The following is a 23,677-nucleotide window of genomic DNA, read 5'->3' on the forward strand; positions in this document are numbered from 1 at the left end:
AGAGGCCCAAATCCTGCCTCTGCCCCACCCTGGCTGTGTGATCCCAGGTGTACTGTGCAGCTTCTCTGTGCTTATTTACAAGGGGTGATATGGACACCCACCACATAAATGTGTCTTGAGGATTCAAGGAAATTCCTTTCACACACTTATATGTGTGGCATGCAGCAAGAGCTTCACAGAGGCTAAACGCTATTATTATTAACCTAAGTTATTAGACAAAGAAAACATTGAAAAATATGAAGAAGAAAATACAGGGGGCTGGAGATGTAGCCGGTGGCACAGCAATGCCTAGCTTGATCCTGGCTCAATCCCCAGGATCACATCCACACAGAAGGAAATACCTGGAGCTTCTAGGTTGGTGAATGTGTCCTCATGCTACGAGGGCAGCACAGGGGCTGCTGGAGGGGACAGGGCGGGGGATGGTGCTGGCACTTAGGAAGGGCACCCCTGCCTGCCACCCCCACTCAGGACTGCACAGGTGGCAGGCCTCTCTGTCCCTATGACCAGCAGCTGAGATCCTGGCATGGGGCTCAAACCCTGTGGTTCAGAAGGGCATCTGCGTTTCTCTGCCTTAGAGCTGAAATTCCAGGGCAATAAGAGAGGTGGCACATCAGAGAGATCCTGTCCCTAACTGGAAGCCCCAATCCTGGTAGGGGACCCTTCACAGCAGGGGAGGGTTAAAGGGGACCAGCAGGTGCCAGCCAGGGACCAAGAGAGACTAATGTGCTGATGTCCCTGGCCTGGCACCCTTGACCTGCAGCTTCCCCCGACATAACAAAGTGAGGGTCACTGCTCCATCTCGGATCCTGCTGGTCAGGGGGCCTTCATGCTTCCTCTGGAGTCACGCAGGTGAAGCGCAGATACTGTTCTAGGACGTGAGGGGCCAGGCAAGCAGACACACCGTGGTTTGCCCCGACTCCTTGGAGATGTGTAGGAGCTGGCGCTGGGAGGAGGCTCAGGGACGCCGGGCCCAAGCCCCACACTTCACTGGGGAGGGATGTGCCTGGCCCAAGGTCACGAGGTGAGCCCTGGACACCTCAAGACTGGCTTCCTCCATGAGGAAGCAAGGGCTTAAGACATGGCTCACAGAGGAGAAAGGATGTGCAGATTTGCAACCCGTAACCCACCGGGATCATTCAGCAGCATCACTAGGTCAAAGGCCGTGTACCCGTTTTTTGCCCGAAGAGTGACATCAGCCCCTTGGTTTAGCAGATATTTGACAATTTCCTTGTTCCTGGGGAGGAAAGAAAAAGTCAGAGTTACTCTCACTGCTATATTCAGAGACTGAATGTCCCCAAAAGGTCTGTGTGTTATAGGCTTGGTGGCCAGGGTGAAGGTACCGGGAGGTGCTGTGGACCTGTGGGAGACGGAGCCTTAGGGGAACTCCTCAGATTACTGGGGACGAGCCAAGAAATGGGACAGTGGAGTCAGCCTCTGTCTCTTTGTTTCCTGGCTGGAGACGTGAGCACTTGCTCAGACACTCGCTGCCCCACACACCAGTGCTATCTAAGCCTTTTTTTTCTTTATAAGCTAGTTGCCTCAGGTATTTTGCTATGGTGACATGAAACTGACTCATATACCCACTGAAAGCAAAAGCATGGCTGGGTAACAAGGCTGACAGTGTAAAATTCTGCACTCCATCTCTGAGCATGCGACAGGTCTGGGAAATCAGTCTCAGGCTCCGTCACTCCCTGCCACCCAAGCAGGTCAGATGCAAATGGGATCTGAACCAGAGTCTTAATGTTCCTTCCTCAGCCAGAAGAACAATTGAGGGCTCTGCCCCCAAAGCCCTTGGCCACTGACCCCATGCAGACCTCACTGCTGAATGCCCTTCTTCCCCCACATGGCGAAAGCCTCCTACAGGCCAAGATGTTTGATAGGGAAGTTGGAGACTCATCAAGTAAGAAAAGTTAGTACTTCCAGGTAATGCAGGAAAGTGAGATGACCACCAGAAACAGGGAAAGGAAAGGCCCCCAAGTAGAGTCAGAACATTCAGCAGCTACAAGGCCCACGAAGAGGAGGGTGAGGGCCTTAGCCGGCAACCCCCATGGCGTGAGAAGGATTTGTAAACCTCCAGCACACACTGAAGGTTGTGCAAAAGAGGTTCAGTGTGACTCACTGCCAAATGTCACGGGAAGCCCACGTGTGAATGCCCATGTTCACTGAAGAGGGGCCACTGACAGGGGTCTCTATAGCTCAATGTGAAAACTCCGAATGAGCCAGTCACACTGAGCAGCTGAGAGTGATCTTTCTGCCCAAAGTGCTCCTGCCACATGGCTTTTCAGGGCCACCGGTGAAATCCTGCAGGGCTGTGGGAATCCAGGATGTGGAAGGAGAAACTGGGCCTCTTTCTCTCTCACATGCCCCCCATCTTCACAGCCCTGAGGTCACATGCAGCCTCTGGGACCAGGAATCCCTATCAGGAGGAGCCCCTAAGCACCTGCTCAGCCTCACCCTGGAGGGGTGGACCTGGCACTGACCCATGGTAGGTGGCCTGCATGAGGGCCGTCCAGCCGTGCACGCTGTCCTGCTTGTCAACGTCCGCGTGCCTCTCCACCAGCAGCTGCACCAGCGGCAGCTGCCCCGTGACGGCTGCCAGCATCAGCGGGGTCGCCCCGTCCCCATTGACCAGGTTCACGTGGTTGGGGTCTTCGTCAGCAATCTCCTTGACCAGCTGGAAGTTTCCTGCAAAAAGAAGCAGGAGGCCGGGTGACCCATGGTCCCAGTGCCCCAGGTTTATCCAGGTGACTCATTCAGCACACACCTGTGCTGATCCTGCCTCTGGGCACCCACGGGTCAGGCAAGATGGATCCCCTTCTCTCGAATCCCTCAGTCTACGTGGGATGAAGACAGCACAAGAATGCATGGAAGTGCTGTGTCTTAAGAGAACAGACAAAGGAGGGAGATGAAGGGCAACAGGCGTGGAGAAGCAGAATCTAGGTCCTGCTAGAGGGTGAGGATCAGGGAAGGCTTCCTGGAGGTGGAGTCTGCATCCCAAGAGGGAATCTTAAGCCAAAAAGCCTTTTATCATAATAAGAATGGAGTGGTGGGCGTGCAGAGAGAGGCAGGGAGAGGCCACAGCCCAGCCTCACCGTCTGGCTGGCGAGGCAGGGGCCTGGGAGGGCAGTCTGGAACTATGGGTAGAACACCATAACGGATACAGGCCTCCAGAGCCTGAGAACTCCCTGGTGAACTGGAGACTCAGGAAACAACGAAGGGCCTGTTCCTTTCTCAGATACTCTGGGTGGCCTTAAAAAAGGACTATAAATATTAAATTAGGAGAATGTGGTCCTGTGTTCTTTCAATACCCCACAAAGATTTTTCTAAAGTGCTTACCCATTTTCAATGCATGGAAAATATCTGGTCGCCTTTTCTCTTCATCTGGGTAAGAAAAAAAAAAAAAAAAAAGAAAGATTTTAAAAGTTAACCACAGAAAGGCTTTCATATAACAGCAAAGTCACAAGGGCATAACAACACAGCCGATTTCTAGGGATCCACTTCTCAGAAGAGACCTAACCAGAGACCTACAGGAAGTAGGTGGCAGACCTTCTGGAAGGGCTCTTACCATGGGGTTCTGAGAACACATCAGAGACCGACCACTGCTCTAAGCCCACACTGATGAAGCAATCATCTTTTAGACGTCCCAAAGTTGGTGATATCCTGTCTTAGATATATTAAAAAGTATGGTCTTGGAAAAACCTGGATTCCTGTAAGAATTGTTTTTTAAAAATTCTGTTCTTTCAAAAACTAAGCATACAACCAAGAGATAATTCCAGTCCCTGAGATTCTGAGAAGCTGGGCTCAATGGTAGGTCACAGATGTGGCCACTGGAAAAGCCAAAGTTAATTTTTTAACTTGTTTCCAAAGTACGGAGCGATCTGAATATGACTCCCTGCCCAGACCTGCAGACACAGCTGCCTGACAGGGACTGCCCACCTGGATGTCCTTGTAATGGCCCCTATTCCTGGGCTGGTACAGGGACCCTATGCCCACCCTCTCTGTGCCTATTCCAAACCCTCCTCCAAGGGTGGGCCAGCAGGTTCCCTGCTCCTGCCAGAAGGCAGGCATCTCAGGTCAGGAGGCCCCAGGAGGCCCCAGGCCAGACCTCCTGTGACCCTGGCCCACTCTGGTGTGGTCAGCCCTCTCCCTCAGGCAGTGAGGAGTGAGTCTGAGTGCACACTCCTATAGTAGGTTGTCCCCTCATCACTAACGGGGGACAATAACCATGTCACCAGGCTGCTGCAGGGATCCAAGGACAACACAGATCCATGTGGGAAAATGCTTCAGAGACGTGCAAGTCCCATCCAAAGGTGACTGCCATCCTCACGAGCCCCAGTCACCACCCCAGTGAAGTTGATCACTGGACTCCAGGATCCTGAGCAGCAAGGGCAGGAGCAGCACAGAATCAGGGGTCTAATTCTGTCTGTGAAAAACTCCCAAGGAGCAGTGCCACACCCCAGCCCTTACAGATGCGCCCTGTGCTATAGGTCACAAGTCCAATCTTCTGAGGGTAGGGCTTTTTCATGACAAGACGCTTTGACAGAAGAATGTGTCACTTGTTCTTAGTGCTGGCTGCTAAGCAGCCACCTGGTGTGAATTAATCATTGACAGTCCAGCCTGACCCTGGGAGGCCAGGGTAGCTTGCTGTGGTGCCCAGTCACCCGGGCTGGGCCCCTCCTTGCTCTGGGCTTCAGTGCTTGGTCCATGTAAGAGCAGCTCCACAGACCACCCATCCCCAGGGGCAGAAACCCCTGACCTCTGCACCACAATCATGGCAGTGGGGTTGCCACGGCGACAGTGAGACCTTCAGGGGTACCCTTTCCTGCAGCTAATGCAAGGGAGACAGAGGGACGGCCAAGGCCCTTCTTAAGGGAAGAGCTAGGGATCATTACGTTTACTTAATAATCTCTTTCATTAATATCATAGCCTTTGCCCTTGTCATTGTCCTACCAGTTGCTGGTGCACTCCCAGGGCTCCTGCAAGTTTGCCAAAATGACCTTCTCGAGGAGGCCGCCCACCACCCTACTCAACACAGCAGCCTTCACTGCCCAACTCTGATACACCTAATCCCTGGACCTCGCCCTCATTTCTTTCTTTCTTTTTTTTCTTTTAACATTATGGCACCTTCTACCTTACTATATATGTTATTTAATATGCTTATTTCTTATTTATTGCTTGTCTCCCGCTTTAGAGGCCAAAGTCCAAGGGCAAGGATCTGAATCTCACTTGTTCACTGACATATCTCAGGGTGCCTTGAATGATGCCTGGCACATAGTGACACTCCATAAATATTCGTCAAATAACTGAAAGAATGTATGATCCATAAAAACATATTATAGCTAGGGGTGGGGGTGCACACCTGTAATCCCAGTGACTGCAGAGACTGAGGCAGGAGGATGGCAAGTTCAAGACCAACCTCAGCAACTTAGCAAGGCATTAAGGACTCAGTGAGACCCTGTCTCAAACTAAAACATAAAAAAAAAAGGGTCTCAAAATAAAACACGAAAAAAGGCTGAGATGTGGATCAGCGGGTAAGCCATCCTGGGTCTGTGCGCACACACACGTGTATGTATGTGTGCGTGTGCATGTGTGTGTGCATGTGCATGTGTGCACGCGCGCGAGCGTGTGTGTGTGTGTGTGTGTGTGTGTGTGTGTGGGATAAGCATTTTATAGGTATGACCCTAATGACTCCCCACAAAGCCTTATCAGGGAAATGTGTTATGACTATTTTATGAAAAAGGACATGGAAGTCCTAGAGGGACAATTAACATGTCCTAGGCCACCCAGCTGCAGAGTGGGAGAACTGTCTCAAATTGGGCCTGCTGGACAGGAGGTCAGCACTTGTATCTGATCCTGCTGTGACACTGTTTCCTGGGCCTATTGCACATGATGAACTAAAGGTTTGGAAATGCAATGTGTCCTGTGGCAGATTCACTAAGGATTGTTCAAACCACCTTATAAATGCCAGAAAAAAAATGGCAAAAAAGAAACAGGACAACCAGGTGTAGTGACAGACACCTGTGATCCCAGCAGCTTGGAAGGCGGAGGCAGGAGGATCTTGAGTTCAAAGCCAGCCTCAGCAACGGAGAGGTGCTAAGCAACTCAGTGAGACCCTGTCTCTAAATAAAATACAAAAAAGGGCTGGGGATGTGGCTCAGTGGTGGAGTGCCCCTGAATCCAATCCCTGTTACCCCTCATCCCCCCCAACAAAAGAAAAAGGAAAACAGAAACACATTAATAAATGTTAAAAGAAAAAATCAATTCAAAAGGGAGGCTGATTTTCACTAATTTCATGTGAACTGGTCTCGGGGACTGACTGCTGGCAGTTAAGCACACCGTTCCAGAGCAGAGGCTGGCAAACTACAGCCCAGGGACCAAATCCCCATGGTAATTTGGTTTACTGGAACATAACCACACCCCCTCATTTACATACTGTGTATGGCTGCTTTCATTCTAACAGAATCGAGTAGTTCTGACACAGACTGTATGGCCCACAAAGCCTAAAATATTTATTATCTAGTCCTGTACAGAGAAAGTTTGCTGACCTCTGTTCTAGAAGGATCCTAGAACCACCTGCATCAGAATCATCTGGTTAGGAAGGAGAGGCCTGGCTAGGTAGGTCTCCAGGGTTTCCCCAGAGCTACCACATCACGCTCTCTGGAGGGTGGACAGAACCTGCCATAACAGGCACCCCCATCTGACTTGTGCACACGCCACAGCTCAAGTCCCATTGGTCTGCAAGGCTGGACTCTGAGTTTTGTGTGCCCTTCCAGGCAGGCAATTCTTGGTTTGAGCCACTTAAACAGCAGGGGCAGGGGCAGGGGTAGGGTGGTGGTGTAGCCTGACCTGTTTTGGGCCTGACTGTGGTCATCGGGTCCAGGAAATCTGCAAGGTCTCTGTGCTTGCGGTCAAGTGCCACCTCGAAGGCGGTCTTCTCCAGTACGCTGAGGTGGTCGGGGTTGGCTCCCTTCTCCACCAGCTGCTGGGCCATGCCAAGCCTCCCGGTGAGTGCTGCCAGCATCAGTGGGCTCCAGCCCACAGTCCGCGCTGCATGGTTGGGATCCGCACCCCATTCCATCAGCAGACGCGCCACAGCCTCATGCCCGTGCTGGATGGCGGCCATCAGGGCTGTAATGTCCAGCAGCTCATCCCTGCCACCTCCCATTCCCGGCTGCTCCCCGGAGTGGCCGGGATGGTCCACAAAGGCACCAGCTTCCAGCAGCAGCTTCACCACACCCAGGTGGCCACCCCGAGATGCCACGGTGAGCACGCTGGCCCCCAGCCGGTTCTGGGCATTGACATCAGCCCCGTGATCCAAAAGGAGGTGTGCCACACTCACGTGCCCAAATCTGCCAGGAAAATAGAAAATTGGTCATTTAAACAGGGAGCACTAATGAGGAAACAGCTCAATAGCCCCCATTGTCACTGGTCACTAGAGGCACAACAGCTGCCTAGAATAAATGACCTTTCCCTGGTGTCAGACACCACAATGGCCCTGCACATGCAGCCTCACCAGATAAGCAAATGCCCTGTCCAGGGAGGGTTCCAGCTCCCCCATCAACCTGCAGAAAGAATCGTTTGCTTCCGTTTTCCTTTCCTGATCTATAAAATGGGGCCATGCCTGTACCTACTTCAAAGGTTGCTGGAGCTTAAATGAGTTAATATAGATACACAGCACCTGGAGCAGTGCCTGGCCACAGGAAGCAGTCTCTCAACGTCAGCTATTGTTAACTGCTCAGCATTAACATTCTGCAACCTGCCAAGGGCACACAGCTGGTAAGGGGCAGCATCAGGGTCAGAATCCAGGTCGGCCTGAATCCCGTTGCCCTCGCTTTTTCCCCTATGCCAGGCTGCCTCCCACATCTCAGAGTGCATTTTATTCTGCTTTCTAGCCTGTAATCTGCCTCTCTGCCTGTGCTGATCTCCCCCACCGGCAGGGCCCATGTCTGATTGACATCGACCCTCCCCAGCCCCCAACACACCCTCTGCACGCCAAGAGGAGGGGCACTGTGTTCAGCAAAGGCGCTCAGGCACCTCGGCGCCGGCCTGCTGCCCCCAGCTGGCAGGAATGTTCACTGCAGGCAGCTGAGAACTTGGCCTGGGCCGGACCTTCCTCAACCAGCCTGAGCCGGGGAGACAAGCGCCCACCAAACCCTAACATGAGGAAGAGGGAAACAGGTATCTCTTCCCTGCAAAATCTCTTCCTTCATTCAACATCAGTGGATAGAAAAGTTCTATTTTGTTGAGTTCAGCAGAGTGTGTGAGCTGGAAGAGGCCCGGACTAACCAGGAAAGAATGACCAGAAGGGGCCCACCCTGAGAGGTCCAGGAGACCACAAACATCTGCGTCTGTAGGGCGGCTTTAAGGTTTGTCCTCACCCCTCCATTTCTGGAAATGGGTTTTGCTTCTCATCTAAATCCAGGGCCTCCCTCCTCCTGTGGGGGCAGGGCCAGGTCTGAGCTGGGCTAAGTCTCCCGCTGAACTTATAAATACCTTCTGGGACATGAACCTTAACAGCCCAGGGCAACTCACTTTAGGGGGGACAGCTTGGTAAACTGGCTCCCCCAGCTGAGGGGTTGGGGGCTGGGCCTTTCCAGTCTCTTCTCCCAGAGCAGAGAGAGGGACAAGTCACACTGAAACACTGGCTGCAACTCTGCCCCCTGCCCCTGTCTCACCTCCAATCTGTTCCCTCACCCATCCTCCATGCAACCCCAAACAAAATCTGATGGTTACACGCCAGCTTCCCACTGTCCAAAGAGGGCTGTTTTACCACCCTCACCCTCCCTGCTCCCACATCACACCCTCCTCCCCTGCCCCCCCAGCCCCTCAGTAAGTGTGCACTTACTGAACACACTCAGTCCTGCTCAGGCTTTGGCTCAGCTCTCACCTTTTCTGTGCGGCTTCCGGACTGAACCCCTAGCAGGCCAGGTCAGTTGCAACCTTATTCTGTGTCCACACCTGAACCTTCTTTCTAGAACTCTCTCTCTCCCCCACTTGACGGTGGTCTTTCCAAGGACACAACTGGTTTCTGCACACTCTTGTTTCCCCAGCCCTTAACATAGGGGCTAGCACATACTGGAGCTCAGGAACTGCATCAATGGACAGGTAAGCGAATGCATAAACAGAATAACCCGGGAGACCAAGGTCCAGGCCACAGAAATAATGGAGGAACTGCCCACCGGAGTCGGGGCTTTAAAGGGACTGCACTGTTTAGTGATCAAGCATAAAATAACACCTGGCATAATCTCTAACAGCAGATCACAAAGTGTTTTCAGATTTTTATCTCATCTGATCCTAGAAAGCCCAGAGGTGAACTCCTTGCCTCGAATTTCACAACTGAAGATTACAGGGGAAAGCAATGAATCTCAACTAGAACTCCAAGCCTCACGCAGCTCTTCCGGTCTACCCAATTTTTACAAGGGAAGCAAAGGGCTGAGTTAGAGCAGGTACACTGAATTCTGGAATGTTTTCTGAACTCACAGGTAGCCCTAAAGAGCATTCAATTAGGCTGGAAATATACGAAGATTCAACAGAGGCTGAGATAATTTTTCGGATGCTAAGTTTCTAATAGGTAATTACTGGAGATGGGGATGCTAGGGGCTTTCTGAGCAGGTGCTATGATTACCAATTAATTTCAGCAATTAACACCTGTGTTTGAAGATGGCACACGTTCCCACCACTCAGAGCACTGGGCCCAGCGTCCAGCTCTGCCACTCCCACAGCAGGGGAATGAAGGAAGCGGAGGGACGATAAAGAGGCCAAGGGAAAAATCAGCGCCAGAGTAAACACCAGGCCACCCGGTCTCCTGGCCAGACATCGCTGGCCAATCTAGTGAGTCACTTCCTTGCCACCAACACCAAGAAGAAAACTACCAGATTTACGGCTGGGAGTACAGCTCTGGGGCGACCTGCTGGAGGGTGAATCTGACTTTGCCACGAGCTGTGCAGCCTTGGACACGTTGTTTCTCTGGGCCTCAATTCCTCATCTAGAAAAGGAGAATTAAAATAGAACCTATTTTCTAAGGTTTTGTGTGGACCAAACAAGCTAGTTCATTTAAAGTACTAAACACAATACTTGACACAAAAAAGGGGCGCACTCAGCCCCACCTCTTCTTTCACGAATAGGAAAAATCACTCGTGTAACCGTGTCTATCACTAAAACCTCTATAAGAAGCCAGAGTTGCAAAGTCCAGGCAGGGACCTCTGATGGCCTGATCCAGCCATGAGCTTTGGAACACCAAGACCAGGGGTGATACACAGATGCTCACTCGGGCCAAAGTGGTGTCTGCCAGAGTGTCACTTGAGGAGGATCTTGAGGCTCATCTCAATTTGGAGAAGGAGGACATGAGCCTAGAAAGCATCCACACAGGGGTCATCCCGATCTGACAGGATGACAGACTGACTTCAGGAAGCCTCCCACATGACTCCTCCACACTAAGGCGTAAGACAGACCCCAACTCCACACAGGCAGGTGGTCCCTGAGTAGACGCCCCATACTACCAATAAGCCTTGGAGTGCCTGGGACCCACCTAGGGTCAGTGACAGCAAGCGCAAATTCTAACCCTCTTGTAGAAAGAAGGCTCCTACCCTACTGTCACAGAAATATAAGAGTGTATCATACTATCGTTCCCAAACAGCACCTGTGGGATAAACTGAGGCAGGAAGAGGGATGTGGTTAGTTCACTCTCTCAATTTGGAAGCGACAAAGTCAGGCTATGTGGGCCCCAAGTCCCAGCTCTTTGTACACCACCATGATTCACAGAAGAAAGTCCTCTAAAAAAGTTAAATTATTACTAGTTAACCATCACAGGTTATTCTGAGTCTCCTGCTCCATCAAGATGAACAGAAATTAACCTGAAATCAATCAAGTAACGCTGACCATCCTGCAGCACTTGAGGAGGAGCAAAAACTGGTGACCAGGGGTCTCCGAGACACTGGGAGGCATCCAGGTGCTGTGGTCGGGAACCTCAGTAAGCACCCGTGGCCTCTCCAGGACCTCTGTGTTAGGGAAACCCACATGCCAGAGCCACTGAGAGCTTCTTCTCACACAGTCCCTACCCTTCACCATCCGCCACAGGACTTCTGAATCACAACCTCCAGAAAGGTAACTCGGCAATCTCTCCTTGGAAAACAATCCCAGTGATTCTCAGGTGTGGCCAGGTCTGGGTACCACTGAGGATGGCAGCCAGCTCTGATGTGGTATGGCGGACACTGCTACCAAGGCCTTCCTGGTAGAGCAACCAGGGAAAAGGTGCAGAGCATGGGAGGCTCCCTGGAAGAAGCGGAACTGGAGCGGGCAGTCTTCACTGAGGGCAGAAGGGAAGAAGGGACACCCCTGTATGTATGCAGCTATGATGAGGGCCCTGCAGTGGGACCCCCAAATCAGCTCTGACCAATGGTCAGCTGGGGGACAAATTTCATTATCTAAATCTCAGATCCTCTCTATAAGATGGAGACGACATTCCTAGCATACAGTAAATAACCAGTGTTAGCTTTAAAAAATGCAGACACACACACAGAAGGCCCAGATGAAATCATCTTGCCTTGATTTAGGAAGCCAGGAAAAGCAGAAGAGGAGGTACCGGGAAGGGTCTGAACGTGAGGCCTTAGAATGCCACAGAACACTCAGGGTTCTGGCTGGGGAGCCGTCAAGGGAGAGGTACAGCTGGAGAGAGGGAGCAAGTGGGGGCCACTACAAAGGCCTGGTCTGGACCAAGGCAGAGACAAAGAAGAGAAGAGTGTGGTTTCAGGGCCCAGCGCAGTGGCCCAACAGCTCGGGAGGCAGAAGCAGGAGGATTGCGAGTTCAAAGCCAGTCTCAGCAAAAATGTGAGGTGCTAAGCAATTCAGTGAGACCCTGTCTCACAAAATAGGGCTGGGGATGTGGCTCCAGTGGTTGAGTGCCCGAGTTCAATCCCCTAGCACCAAAAAAAAGAAGGGTGTGGATTTCAGGGCCATGCCAAAGCCCACTAGGCAGACAAGTCCCTGATTTACCTGGAGTTTTAAAGCCTGGGAGAAGAGGTGGTACCATTAGGAGGGATATAAAAAGGCTTTAAGGTCACCTCAACTACTCTGGGCAAGGAGAAAAGGTGTCTTTAGACAGAAGATGTCAACGTGTTAAACAGGTGGGTAAAATGCTAGATTTAGTAAACATGGGCAGCCCGTGAACACAGGCTGCAATCCCTAAGTAGGTTTCTAAATTAATTCACATCAATGTCCCAGGGTTGGGGAATGGGTAAGAGCAAACCACAGTACATCCCATGGATGGACTTCCATATGGTGGCTGAAAACAATATTTGCAAGAATGAAATCTTACTAGTAATACAAATTAAGTTACATGAACATCTGTGTAACACTTGGAAAAGAATTCTGAGAAATAAAATATTGAGTCACCAAGAGAAGATTACGGTTAAAAGCTTTTTTTTTTTTTTTTTCTAAAAGGCATGGAAAATACAAAGGGCTCACACATAGGGAAAGAAGATTCTTTCACCAACCACTTAAAATGTGCAAACTCGGCTACGCTGAGATTTTCATACATTAGATTGGCAATGATCCAAAAGTTTGATCACATATTCTGTAGGCCAGAGAAAGACAGGCACTCATACGCTGCTGATGTTGGGGGGGGGGGGCAGGGGGCTGGTAACTATTGTGGCTGGCAGAATAAATGGCCCCCAAGGTGTCCACATCCTTATCTCTAGGCACTGTAGATATTCTACATGACCTGGTAAAGGGACATTCAGGCTTGGATGGAATAAAGGTCACCATCAGCTGAGTGGTGAGCAGCCTCGATGACCCAGGTGGGCCAGGGTCATCTCAAGGTTCCTTTCAACGTGGCAGGTGGCACAGGAAAGCAGAAGGCTCAGAGGTAGAGGAGGTATGAGGAGGGAAGAGAGGTGGGAGTAAAGCTCTGTTGCTGGCTGTGAAGATGGAAGGGCCCCTGAGCCTGAGAATGCAGGCCACTCCAGAAGCTAGAAAAGGCAAGGAGCAGAATTCCCCCCAGAGCCAGAGAGAGCACCGCTCTGCAGCACCTTAATTCTAGCCCAGGGAGGCCCATTGCCTCTGACCTCCAGAACTGTTAACACAATAAATCTGTGTTGTTGTGGTAATTGATTACAGCAGCCATAGGAAACAAGCACACCTTCGGGGAGATCTGACACTATCCATCAAAATTACAAATGGCCCTTATGCCCTCCCTAGGGAAGCTCCTGCAGCGACAATTGAGCACCTGTAAAATGACGTGTGTATCCGACTGGTCACTGCAGCATGAATGAAAACAGCAGGAGACTAAATGACCACAAAGGGCTGGTGAAATAAATTATCATACAATAAAATATTGTCAGGCTATTGGAAATCAAGGGAGGTTTTTAAGTACCGATGCAGAAACACTGCCAGAGTATATCAAGTGGAAAAAGCAAAGTGCAGAACAGTGTAGAATCTGAACAAGGCTGAAGTCAACCACCTCGTCTGCCTGTATATGTATCAAAGAGTGGTTTCCAGGGGACATGTGGCAATATCTGGAGGCATTTTTGATTAAATAATCCTTTTTAAAAAGACAAATTAAAAACACATTTTTCTATAAGGAACAATATTAATCCAGCCTAGGGAACCTCCACCCCCACTTATCTGAACACCTCTAATTAGTCCTCCATGACTCATCCCATCAGCTGGTAAGCCTGCCCAACTCTGACCATCCTAAAAACCTTTAAACCCTAGGCAAGCATCCTCCTCAACCCCAGAGCCAAGCTCTGTGAAAGAGCTACTGGCACTTTCTGTGTGTTCACATCCTCCTCAGTCCTCCACCAATGCTGTCCTGCAGACCTTCACCATCTGGGGCTCTCCTGCCATCTTCCCTTTCCCTCTACAGGGATGCTGGTGCTATTGTGACAGTAAGATGGGTTAGTATGTACAAAGCTCTCGGACTTGGGCCTGCTTATGGGTAATCCATTAATATTAATAGAGTAGATTATTGACAAAATGGATAGCAGGTATTCCCCTCCCTGTCTCCAGGCATGGCAAATGAGTCTGCCACTCTTCCCCATCAGGTGGTACCATCTGTACCCACTCTTCTCATCTGGGATGGTCTTGTAACTTGCCTAGGCCAAGAGAATGTGGCAGAAGTGAACAGTGTGTTTCAGATGCTAAGGACACTGCTGCTGACACAGGACAGCCCAGGCCGGACACCTGAAGGATGAAAGAGAAGCAGTCCCATCACCCCTGTGGTCAAAGCCAACATCCAGTCAACTCTCAAAAAAAGAAAAGCCACCCAGATCCCTTACACAGCTGTGGGCAAACTGTTGATCACAGCTGTGTAAAGAAGACAGATGAGACCAGAATGGCAAAAATGCTAAATAAATGGTTGTTGCTTTAATAAAGCCCCAAGGTCTCGTAGTAACTGACACATTCCCCTTGGATAATTCCTCCTATTCCAGAGTTCAGGTTGTCATCAACATGCTATCAACTTCCTATCCTTGGGCTCAGACCCTCCTGTGCCCTCCAGACCCCCAGATCTGGTTCCCTGCTGGAAACTCTGAGGTGTGCTTGAGGCCACGCTTTCTCACACCTGCCCCTTCTCCTGTGTTCTCCAGCTCAGTGTATTTACCATCAACCAGAAATCCACAGGTAGTCTTTGCCGTCACCCTTTCCCTTGCCCGCTCCCCAAGGCCAGGTAGACATTAGAACCTGATTCCTGAGTAAATCTCAAACTCATCTCTGCTCTCTGCCACTGTCTTTCTCCTCTCCATTCTGGTCCAGGCTTCTCACCTCTTTCTGGATTGCTACAGTCCCCTCCCAAGCCGCCTTTCTGACTCTAGCCTATCTCTCCAATCCATCTCACACTGCAGTGAAACTGATCTTTCCAAAACACAAATCTGATCCTGTCACTCATTCCATGACCCTCCAATGTCCTTAGGTTAGTGGGCCCTTCTAAGTACCAACCGGGCACCTGCCTTCTCTGCAAGGAGACTTCATCTGCACATCCTTCCCCGCTGTCCTCCCACTTGCTACCTTGTTTTTCCATTATGTGGTTCCCCCCTCCCATTTTTTCTGTCTTGGTTAATTTTGACACATCCTCCTTTCTGGACATCATTTCTACCAAACGCCTTCCCCTCTCTCTCCAAACTGGGTCAACTGCACCAGAGTTACCCAAATTTTCCTGCTCAAGTTTGTTCCTTTGTCTAGCCTGCCCACCAGTCTGTGAGCCACACAGGGGTGGGGACTTCACTGGTTTCCACAGTACCTCCAACGCCAAATCGTGGTGAGAGGTAGGGTCTCAGACAACCTTTCTTGCAAAAAAGAATGAATTAAAATATCAGAACCCGAGTCTCTTAGGTTCTACTCGCTCTCCAGATTGTTTTGAAAGGCCAAAGTTTCTAAGACTCCGACTTCATGTTAAATACAAGATCCTTCCACTTCTAGTCTAAGTTTACCAGAAAATGCTCAAGTTGACCGGTCCAACTCTAAGGAGTCCTTGACTCTCTGCCTCCCGGGGCGTCTGCGGCCGTCCGTGGGCAGGTTGGTCCCCAGCGCTGCGCTCACCTGGCCGCCTGCATGAGCGCGCTCCAGCCGTAGTGGTTGCGGCTGTTGACCGAGGCGCCGCGCCGCAGCAGGAAGCGCACGAGGGGCTCGTGGCCCCCGGCCGCGGCGAACTGCAGCGCCGTATTGCCCGCCTCGTCCGAGCAGTCCACGGGCACCGGCGCCCCGGGCGCCGCCGCCCCGGGCGCCGCCGCCCCGGGCCCGGCCGCTTCGGGCCCCACCGGCTCCGCGCCCGCCTCGGGCTCCGCGCCGCGTTCGGCCGGCTCCGGCGGCCCCGGCTCCAGCAGCCGGCGCGCAGTGTCCGTGTCGCCCTGGTCACAGGCGCGCAACAGCAGCTGGAAGGCCGGAGGCAGCCCGCCCTCGCCCATCGCAGCCGCGGCCGCCCGCGGCCCGCGTCTGTGCGCTCCTCCGGCTCCGCCCCCGGCGCCGCGCCCGCGCCCCCTTCCGCCGCCGCCGGCGCCCACTGCGCCGGGCGCGCGCTGGACCGAGGCCGCGGCTGTGGCCGCGCGTACACCACCCGGGCGGCGGAGGCGGGAACCCCGGGTTCCGGGAAGCCCAGAGCAGCGTCCGCCTCCCCGGTGGGTTGGCCCTTGACTTTTCAGCGCCCGCTTGTGACCCTCTCCCGCGGTTCTGGAGACTTAAGGCTGCGTGAGGGTTTTTGAGCGGCTGTCCAGCCTTTCCCGCGGGGCCACCAGGCCAGGCCAGGTCCATAGTTGAACCGGCCTGGACAAGGCCCGCGTGCCCAGCTGATGCCCGGCGCCCTCCTCTTAATGGGTGTTTCTCCAACAGTTGTGTAGTGGCACACATTCCTCCACAAAAAAAAAAAAAAAAAAAAAAAAAAAACAAGCTTCTCAGACTATAAGCAAAAGAGTTTCTACAGAAAAAAAAAAAAAAAGTTCAATGTAGTTAAACTTCCTATTTTCCTGTTGCTCTATTTTACTTGGCCACTGGCCGGGAAGAAATCGGCACTCCAGGTGCTGAAGGCCCTTTACTTGTTTTTCACAAACATGTATCCAGTATAGTAGTTTGTAGAAGCTGTTTGCAAATGCAAAATGTGATTAAAAAAACAACAAAAAAAATCCTTTAACAAGGCCTCTGGCCTTGAGTTAGAGCTTCACAGAGATGTTACATCTCTAAAATAAGAGAAGTTACCAATTGGGCTCCATGGTAACAGATGGCAGAGGGAGGAAAGAAGGGAGAGAAGAAGCTCTCCCCTTCTCATGTATTGTCCTTGAAGGGTTAACTTGCCCAGAACAGTGGGGGGGGGAGCTGCTTTTATGTGAACTTCTGAGCCCCACCCCTTACATGCTGGGTATAAAAATCTGAAACTACCTGAACTCGGGGTTCAGGGCTTTGATTGATTACAGCAAAAACTGTGCCCTCTGAACCTGGCTGCAGCCAAATAAAACTGTTTCCTGCTGTCCTCCTCGGTGCCTTGCCTCATCTGTCCCTACAAAAGTTGTTGATTGGATTAAGGAGGGTGCCTCTGTGCTCCCACTGTGTACTTCGAGGTGTTGGTTTGTCACCTGAAAGGGGATACAAATGCCTCTTCTACTTTTTGTCTCCTTATTCATGGTCCTTGACATGTGGCCCACAAACCAATACCCGGACCAACTGAGAAATTTTTACAAATACAGATTTCCTGGCCACATCTCAGACCTACTTAGTCAGAAACTCGGAGTAGGGCCAGCCACCTGTGTTTTAGCAAGCTCTGAGCTGCTTATGATGCATGCTAAAGGCAGACACACTGATCCTTACTGGATCTTCTGAATTTATGGAGGACTCGACTGAGGCCTAAAGAGGTTGTGCCTTACTTTAGGCAATGCAGCTCTTCTGAGGGAGACTTTGCAGGATTTCTGTCTTCCAATATCTGGTCCAGTTCCCTTTCCATTCTCCACAAATATTTATTGAGTGCCAGCTAGTGCCAGGCACAGTTCTACAAGCTGGAAGGACATATGGACAAGATAAGATATCTGCCTTCCTGGAGCTAACAGTGGAAAGAGAATGTAAATACAGAACCCAATAAATTACTTGAGTGGTGGATGGTGACTGAGTGCTATTGGAACAGTAGAACATACATCCAGGTAGTTAGCAGAGAGAGAAGGATATTATTTCATAATCAGTGGGCAAAGGTTTCATTGAAAAAGGAACATTTGCAGAGACCAGAAGGAACTGAGAAAGCAAGCACGGTGACATTTGGGGAAGGAGCCATCCAGGCAGAGGAAAAGAAAGATGCTGTGAGAAGAGTGGCCCTGCCCACAGATAGCATACCTCATGCCACCTGCTGTGGCACTGACACTAATGTTCTATTAGGATGGGGTCATTAATTTCCATAGACTGTGAATTTTGGCTCCAGAAGCCTAACAAAAGGTCATACGGTAGGTGCTCAATGCATGACTGTTTGTGACTAAGTCTCATCTATATAGAATTAAAACAGCACAAACCTTGATGGAAGGAAGGAGTAAGTCATGCCTTTGTCAGATCAGAGAAGATACAAATGCCCCGAGGATCTGGGTTGGCAGGGCTAAAAGAAAAGTTCTTCTAGGTAAAATGTAAAGATAAAGAAAGTCCCCAGGGTTTAGATTGCAAAGGTCTTTGGCAGCAGGGTGAAGATTGTGGGGTTTATTCTGAGAGCAATGGGGAGCCATGGGAAGCGTTTGAGCAGGCAAGTTGCAGGGTCCATGCTCACCACTGGGGCTCAGTTGGTACATCTCACCCCCTTCCAGATTTGGCCTCTCTCATCACAATCAGAGTGAGGACAGCTTCCTTTGGAAGGTCTAAGAAAGTAATTTGTTTCAATGAAAATCCCAAGTATTATACCTGTCTTATTCTTTTTATTCAAATGACTTTTATTTTTACTAATTGGTTGTATCATTTATAAAAATAATGTAAAAATTCAAATTCCAAAAACTATGCAAAGAGGCACAAGGCAAAAATAAAAGCCCCTTTCCCACCTCCCCCACCCTCCCAGTCTTACTCCCCATAGATAACCAGTAGTCACATGCATTTTATCTCCAAAAAGTGTCATGTATATGCGAACATGCACACAAGAATGTAAGCATTAATCCAGCATCTCTATTGCAAACAGCAGAAATCAGTGGTCTGGATCATTTAAGCAGAAAGAGGATTTAATACAAAATTACTTCACAGTTCGCAGATCCCATGAAGACATTTTTGGAGGCCAAACGTCAGGAACCATACCCCTAACCATGCCACAGCAGCAGCCTATACCAGGATGGAGTCAGCTCAGGACTTTTTGAGTATAAGTGGCTTCAGATTCAGAACTTGAGGTGGGAGTGTCTGATTTGCCCAGCCTGGGTCATGGCACCTGACCCAAAGGGAATCTAGGAAAGCCACTTTGGCATTTTGAGAATCTAGAAGAGTGGGAGGGAGTTCCGCCCCAGAAGGTGGGGCACTCCTCAGTGTAGGAAAGGGGTTCAGATGTTTGGCAGCCAAAAAGTACAACAAAAGTCTTCTGCAGTCTTTTCCTTGTAGACCTGCTTTTTCTCTTGGGGAGACTGCCTCTGTCCCTGTGGATCAGTGGTTAGCGAGTGTTCAAGTCCATTCTGATTGGTGTGAGCCCAGGGGTTTTGCTGAAGCAACTGGGAACAAGGCCCTATCTAGTGAGGTTGTCAGCTGTCTGAAGTGGGGGTCTTCTAAACCAAATGTGCTCTGCCACCACCTGGGAGTGAGGCCATCACAAAAGGAAAGCAGATCAGAGTGACAGGAAGAGACCAAGGCAGAAACCTCTCATCCCCATTCTTTTTGGCTAGGTTTATTTTGAGCAGGGTTATCATCACAGACCACTTGCAATCCAAAGCTTAACAAATGCATAATTTCCTTTCTCAAATGAATGGGTTCGTATTTACTTTTTTAAAAAAATGAATGGGTTCAACTAGATGTGGTGGTGCACACATGTAATCCCAGCAGCTTGGGAGGCTGAGGCAGGAGAATTGCAAGTTCAAAGACAACTTCAGCAATCTAGGGAGACCCCAAACAATTCAATGAGACCCTGTCTCTTTAAATAAAATACAAAAAGGGCTGGGAATGTGGCTCAGTGGTTAAGTGCCCCTGAGTTCTATCCTTGGTACCAAAAAAAAAAAAAAAAAAAGAAGAAGAAAAAGAAAAAAAAATGGATGGGTTATGGGTTCAAATGATACATGCTGTTCTGAATCTTGCTTGCTTTGCTTTTTTTTTTTTTTTTTTTTTTTTCCATTTAGCAAGTGTCTTGGGCATCATTCCATGTAGGTGAATGTCGATTGGCTGCATCCTTTTCAATGGGTGCTTGAAAAACCATGCAGAGGATGTACCATAATTTATTTAATCATCTTTTAAGTGGTGCCCAGTTGGCTTGTTTCCAGTATTCTACTGTTATGAAGAAATCTTGCACTGAACAGCACAGTCAGAGTCCTAACCAGGGATGGCTAGCACACTTAGCTGAGGAACTAAGGAACTAAAGGGACATTTACAGAAGTATGGACAGGTTTATTCAGAGCCACAGGGATGGCTCAGTGATCCCCGGATGGTAGAGATAGGGAGCAATTACCATCCCAGGCCTGAAGGGACAGGTCTGGAATTCCAAAAGAGAAAACCTCCTCAGGCTACCTGATAGGAACCGTGGTGGCGATTGGTAGAGGGACACCGGCCAAGCCACAGCAACTCAGTAGGAAGCCCTCCCCAAAGGAGCAAACACCTCTATGCTTTCCTCCTGCCCTCTGATCTCCTGCCAGTGCTCCTCATAGGAAACCCAATGGGAAGCCAGAGTTTGGGAGCCTGCTGAAGTGGCTCCTGGGATCAGCCTCCCAAGGCTGGAAGACACAGAAAAGGCTGTGGAAGATATGCAGCAACTCACTGCTTGGTGTGTGGTCCTTGGGCCAGCAGCTCTGGTACCTCCTGGGAGACCTGTTAGAAGAATAGCACCTCGGTCCCATCCCAGTCTCACTGGACCACAATTTGCATTTTAGCACTACCCGAGGTAATTCAGGCTCACATTAACATTGGCAAAGTGGGATGCTGCATATTTGGACAGGCATCTCTGTGTCACTGTCTCTATAGTTTTAATTCCTTCTGAACTCTCTTCCAGCATTTTCCCCCATTGATCTCTATGTTGGTTTGTGTTCCCTGAGAATAAGATGCCTGGGTGTTTGCTGGCTTGTTTGTTTTCTGGGGAAAATGCCCGCAGAAGTCAAAATGACTTCTGATTTCTGACAGCGGCAAAGGATAAAGAGGGCAGGTGAAGAAGGGAAGGGAAGCTTCAGACCACAATGCAGGGCTAATGCCTGAGAAAGGAGACGGCAAGGAGCTGTAGACGGCAGGGCAGTTCTGGAACAGTCTCAGCTGCCCAGCTCCATGCGGAGGTCTCAAACAAAGGTTGCCTGCCAAGGTGTCCTGCATTAGGCAGAAAAGACCACATGCATGCATGTACCTCTATCTGTGCTTGTCACTGACTGGAAGAAACCAGAGGATTCCCCCAAGGACCCGAAGGCATAGGAGCTGAAAGCTCTCTGTCACTGCACCCAGTTGCCATTCAGCCAACACGAACCAACCACCTTTTCTGTCCCAAGCATTGTGTGCGTTGAATGACAGGAACACAGCCCCTGGCTCCCAAGGGATCCCATATAACTGCAGAACAGTGTGTTCTGTGAGCTCTTGTCATTAATTTGAAGGAAGGTATCTCAGTTTGGAATATGTCATTGACAGCCTCAAGCAAGACTGGGACATACTGGGGCAGAAAAAAATGGTCTAGGTAAGAAAGAGAAGAAACAGATTGGAAAGATGGAACAGGTGGTCAACTCCTTGACCAGACTGAAGGAGGTCAAGAAGGCTCAGAAATAAATAATCTCTAAAGAATATTTACTTTCAAATTCCTTTCTTTTCTAATAAGGTAATGATGTTGCAAAGAATTCTGATGTTGTACAAATATAGAATGCAAGCTCCTTGCGATGAATGCTTTTGGGTGCTGGTCACCACTGCCTTCCCACAATCCAGCACACTGTCCACCAAATAGTAGGTGATCAATAAAAAAATTGGTGAAAAAGTAAAGAAATTGAATGAACATGAAAGGACCACAGAATCTCATTCTTCAGAAATAAATATAATACAATTAATGGTTCCACAAATATTCCTTTAGATATTACCTTTTGCGAAAGTGGGATCATACCATCCATTGAGTTCCAACTTGCTTTTCCGTATTTACTGTGTCTTAAACACATTTGTATGTTAACACCTTGCCATAGGCCATGCTTGTTAACGTCACTGTGTTATATGTTATGGTATGGATGTGCAATGCTTTATAATTCCTAATGTTGGACATTTAGGTTGTTTCCAACTGCTGGCTTTCTTTTTTCTTTCTTTCTTTTTTTTTTTTTTCCATACTGGGAATTTTTATTCCTTTATTTTGAGATAGCATCTTGCAAGTTGTTCTGGCTGCCCTGGAACTTGCAGTCATCTTGCCTCAGCCTCCTGAGTAGCTGGGATTGCTGGACACATGTGCCACTGCATCCAGCTCCAATTATTAGCTTTTATATACAATACTCCAATAAAACTTCCTTGTGTGTATCTCTTGAGCACTTGTGAGTCTATTTTTGTTGGATAATTTCCTAGTTGTGGAATTGCAGAATCAAAAGGATATTAACATTACAGTCACTAGTATGGCAATATGTAAAAACGTGGATGTGTAACTGATGTGATTCTGCAATCTGTATACGGGGTAAAAATGGGAGTTCATAACCCACTTGAATCAAATGTATGAAATATGATATGTCAAGAGCTTTGTAATGTTTTGAACAACCAATAATAAAAAAAGGATATTAACATTAACATTTCTAGTAAATGGTGCCTAATTGCTTTCCAAAAGGTTATGTCAGTTTACATTTCCACTGAGAGAGTATGAGAGTATGTTTATTTACCTCCTAGCCAATACCGGAATTAATAGCCTCTTAAGTCTTTGCCAATCTGATAGATGAAGAAAGATTGCAGAAGAAGTTTAATTTGCATACGTTTTAAGCAGGGAGCTTAAGCATATTTTCATACTTTTATAACTGTTTATATCCATTTGGAGAGGAACAATCTATTTAAATCCTTTGGCCATTTTTATTTCTGTTTGTTCTTTTCATTTCTGTAGTGATTCACATGCTGGGTAAATGTTATCTGCAAATATCTTTTTCTGATTTGCCTTTTGACTTTGTATTATTTTCGAAGCCTTATAGAATGAAAAACATTTTAATAGTCAAATGTATAAATCATTTCCATAGTGGCCTCTGATTTCTTTTATCTGATACTTTTATTGCTGGATTTCTCTCCCTCCCTGTTTCTTTTTCTTTCTTTCACTTCATGTCTCCGAGCCTGTATTCCTTGCAAAGTTGACATTAGGGTGAGATGAGTCTAGCAATTTGCAACACCCAATGGTGCTCAATAACAAACAGCACGTATCTATTACTTGGGGCTTTAACCTATGTCTTGTAAGACCTAATTCCATTGTTCTTTTCTCTGCCAGGAGCCTCTATGGGGAAGCATTTCAACTTGGCATCCTCATGAATTGTAATCTTTGTCTGTTTTCTAATCTGACCACAGATCTTAAATGTGTTGGGTGTCTGAACAGAGGTCAGGGGCACAGATCCAGGCCTTTTGCAGCACACCTGCCTTCTAGCACCACCTGGGAAGATTTAGGCAGGCCCCTGGGCACTGTGGTGGAACCACGTCACAGGAGACTGATAGCAGCACAGGGTTGTCCTTCTCCCCATGGCTCACCCAAGCCCCACACCCCTCCAGAGCCGGGGGCTGGGGGGGTGTCTCTGGAGTAAAGAGGTCTGCAGGCTGTCTCTGACCTCCACCTGAGCCACCAAGTTGCCAGAGGCCCTTCCCCACCCTGTATCTCAAACTCCCCATCTGTAAAACTAGGAAACTGGGCCAGAGTTGTGTTTCTGGAACTTTTTTGGCATGTGATCCTCTTGAGAAGAATGGATTCAAAGGTTTGGACCCGCTTCCCCCTGGTAAAACAAACAGAAAATACAGCCTTCACCAGTTCTCCCCAGGAAGCCCCAGCAGAGGGAGTGCCAGACTAACCCAAGATATCATCTCAGCTCTAGGAGGCTACTGGAGCCTGCAGGGCTTTCTCAGTTTCCCTAAACCCATCAACTAGACAATAAAC

The 23,677-nt window shown here is 49.2% G+C and overlaps 1 protein-coding gene across 1 annotated transcript in view; it reads right to left on the reverse strand.

The window, feature by feature from the left end:
- Window positions 1-15,896, reverse strand: part of Anks6 (ankyrin repeat and sterile alpha motif domain containing 6) — a 46,513-nt gene extending 30,617 nt beyond the window's left edge. The window contains exons 1-5 of the mRNA XM_027931135.3: window positions 15,532-15,896; window positions 6,847-7,349; window positions 3,337-3,381; window positions 2,481-2,685; window positions 1,128-1,234 (exon numbers count right to left, since the gene is read on the reverse strand). Of these exons, the coding sequence (XP_027786936.2) occupies window positions 1,128-1,234; window positions 2,481-2,685; window positions 3,337-3,381; window positions 6,847-7,349; window positions 15,532-15,896 (1,225 nt within the window). The remainder of the gene's footprint in view (window positions 1-1,127; window positions 1,235-2,480; window positions 2,686-3,336; window positions 3,382-6,846; window positions 7,350-15,531) is intronic.
- Window positions 15,897-23,677: the final 7,781 nt, after the last annotated feature.

The sequence above is a fragment of the Marmota flaviventris genome, chromosome 13 (genome assembly GCF_047511675.1).
Source record: "Marmota flaviventris isolate mMarFla1 chromosome 13, mMarFla1.hap1, whole genome shotgun sequence".
In the NCBI taxonomy this organism is placed as follows: domain Eukaryota; kingdom Metazoa; phylum Chordata; class Mammalia; order Rodentia; family Sciuridae; genus Marmota; species Marmota flaviventris.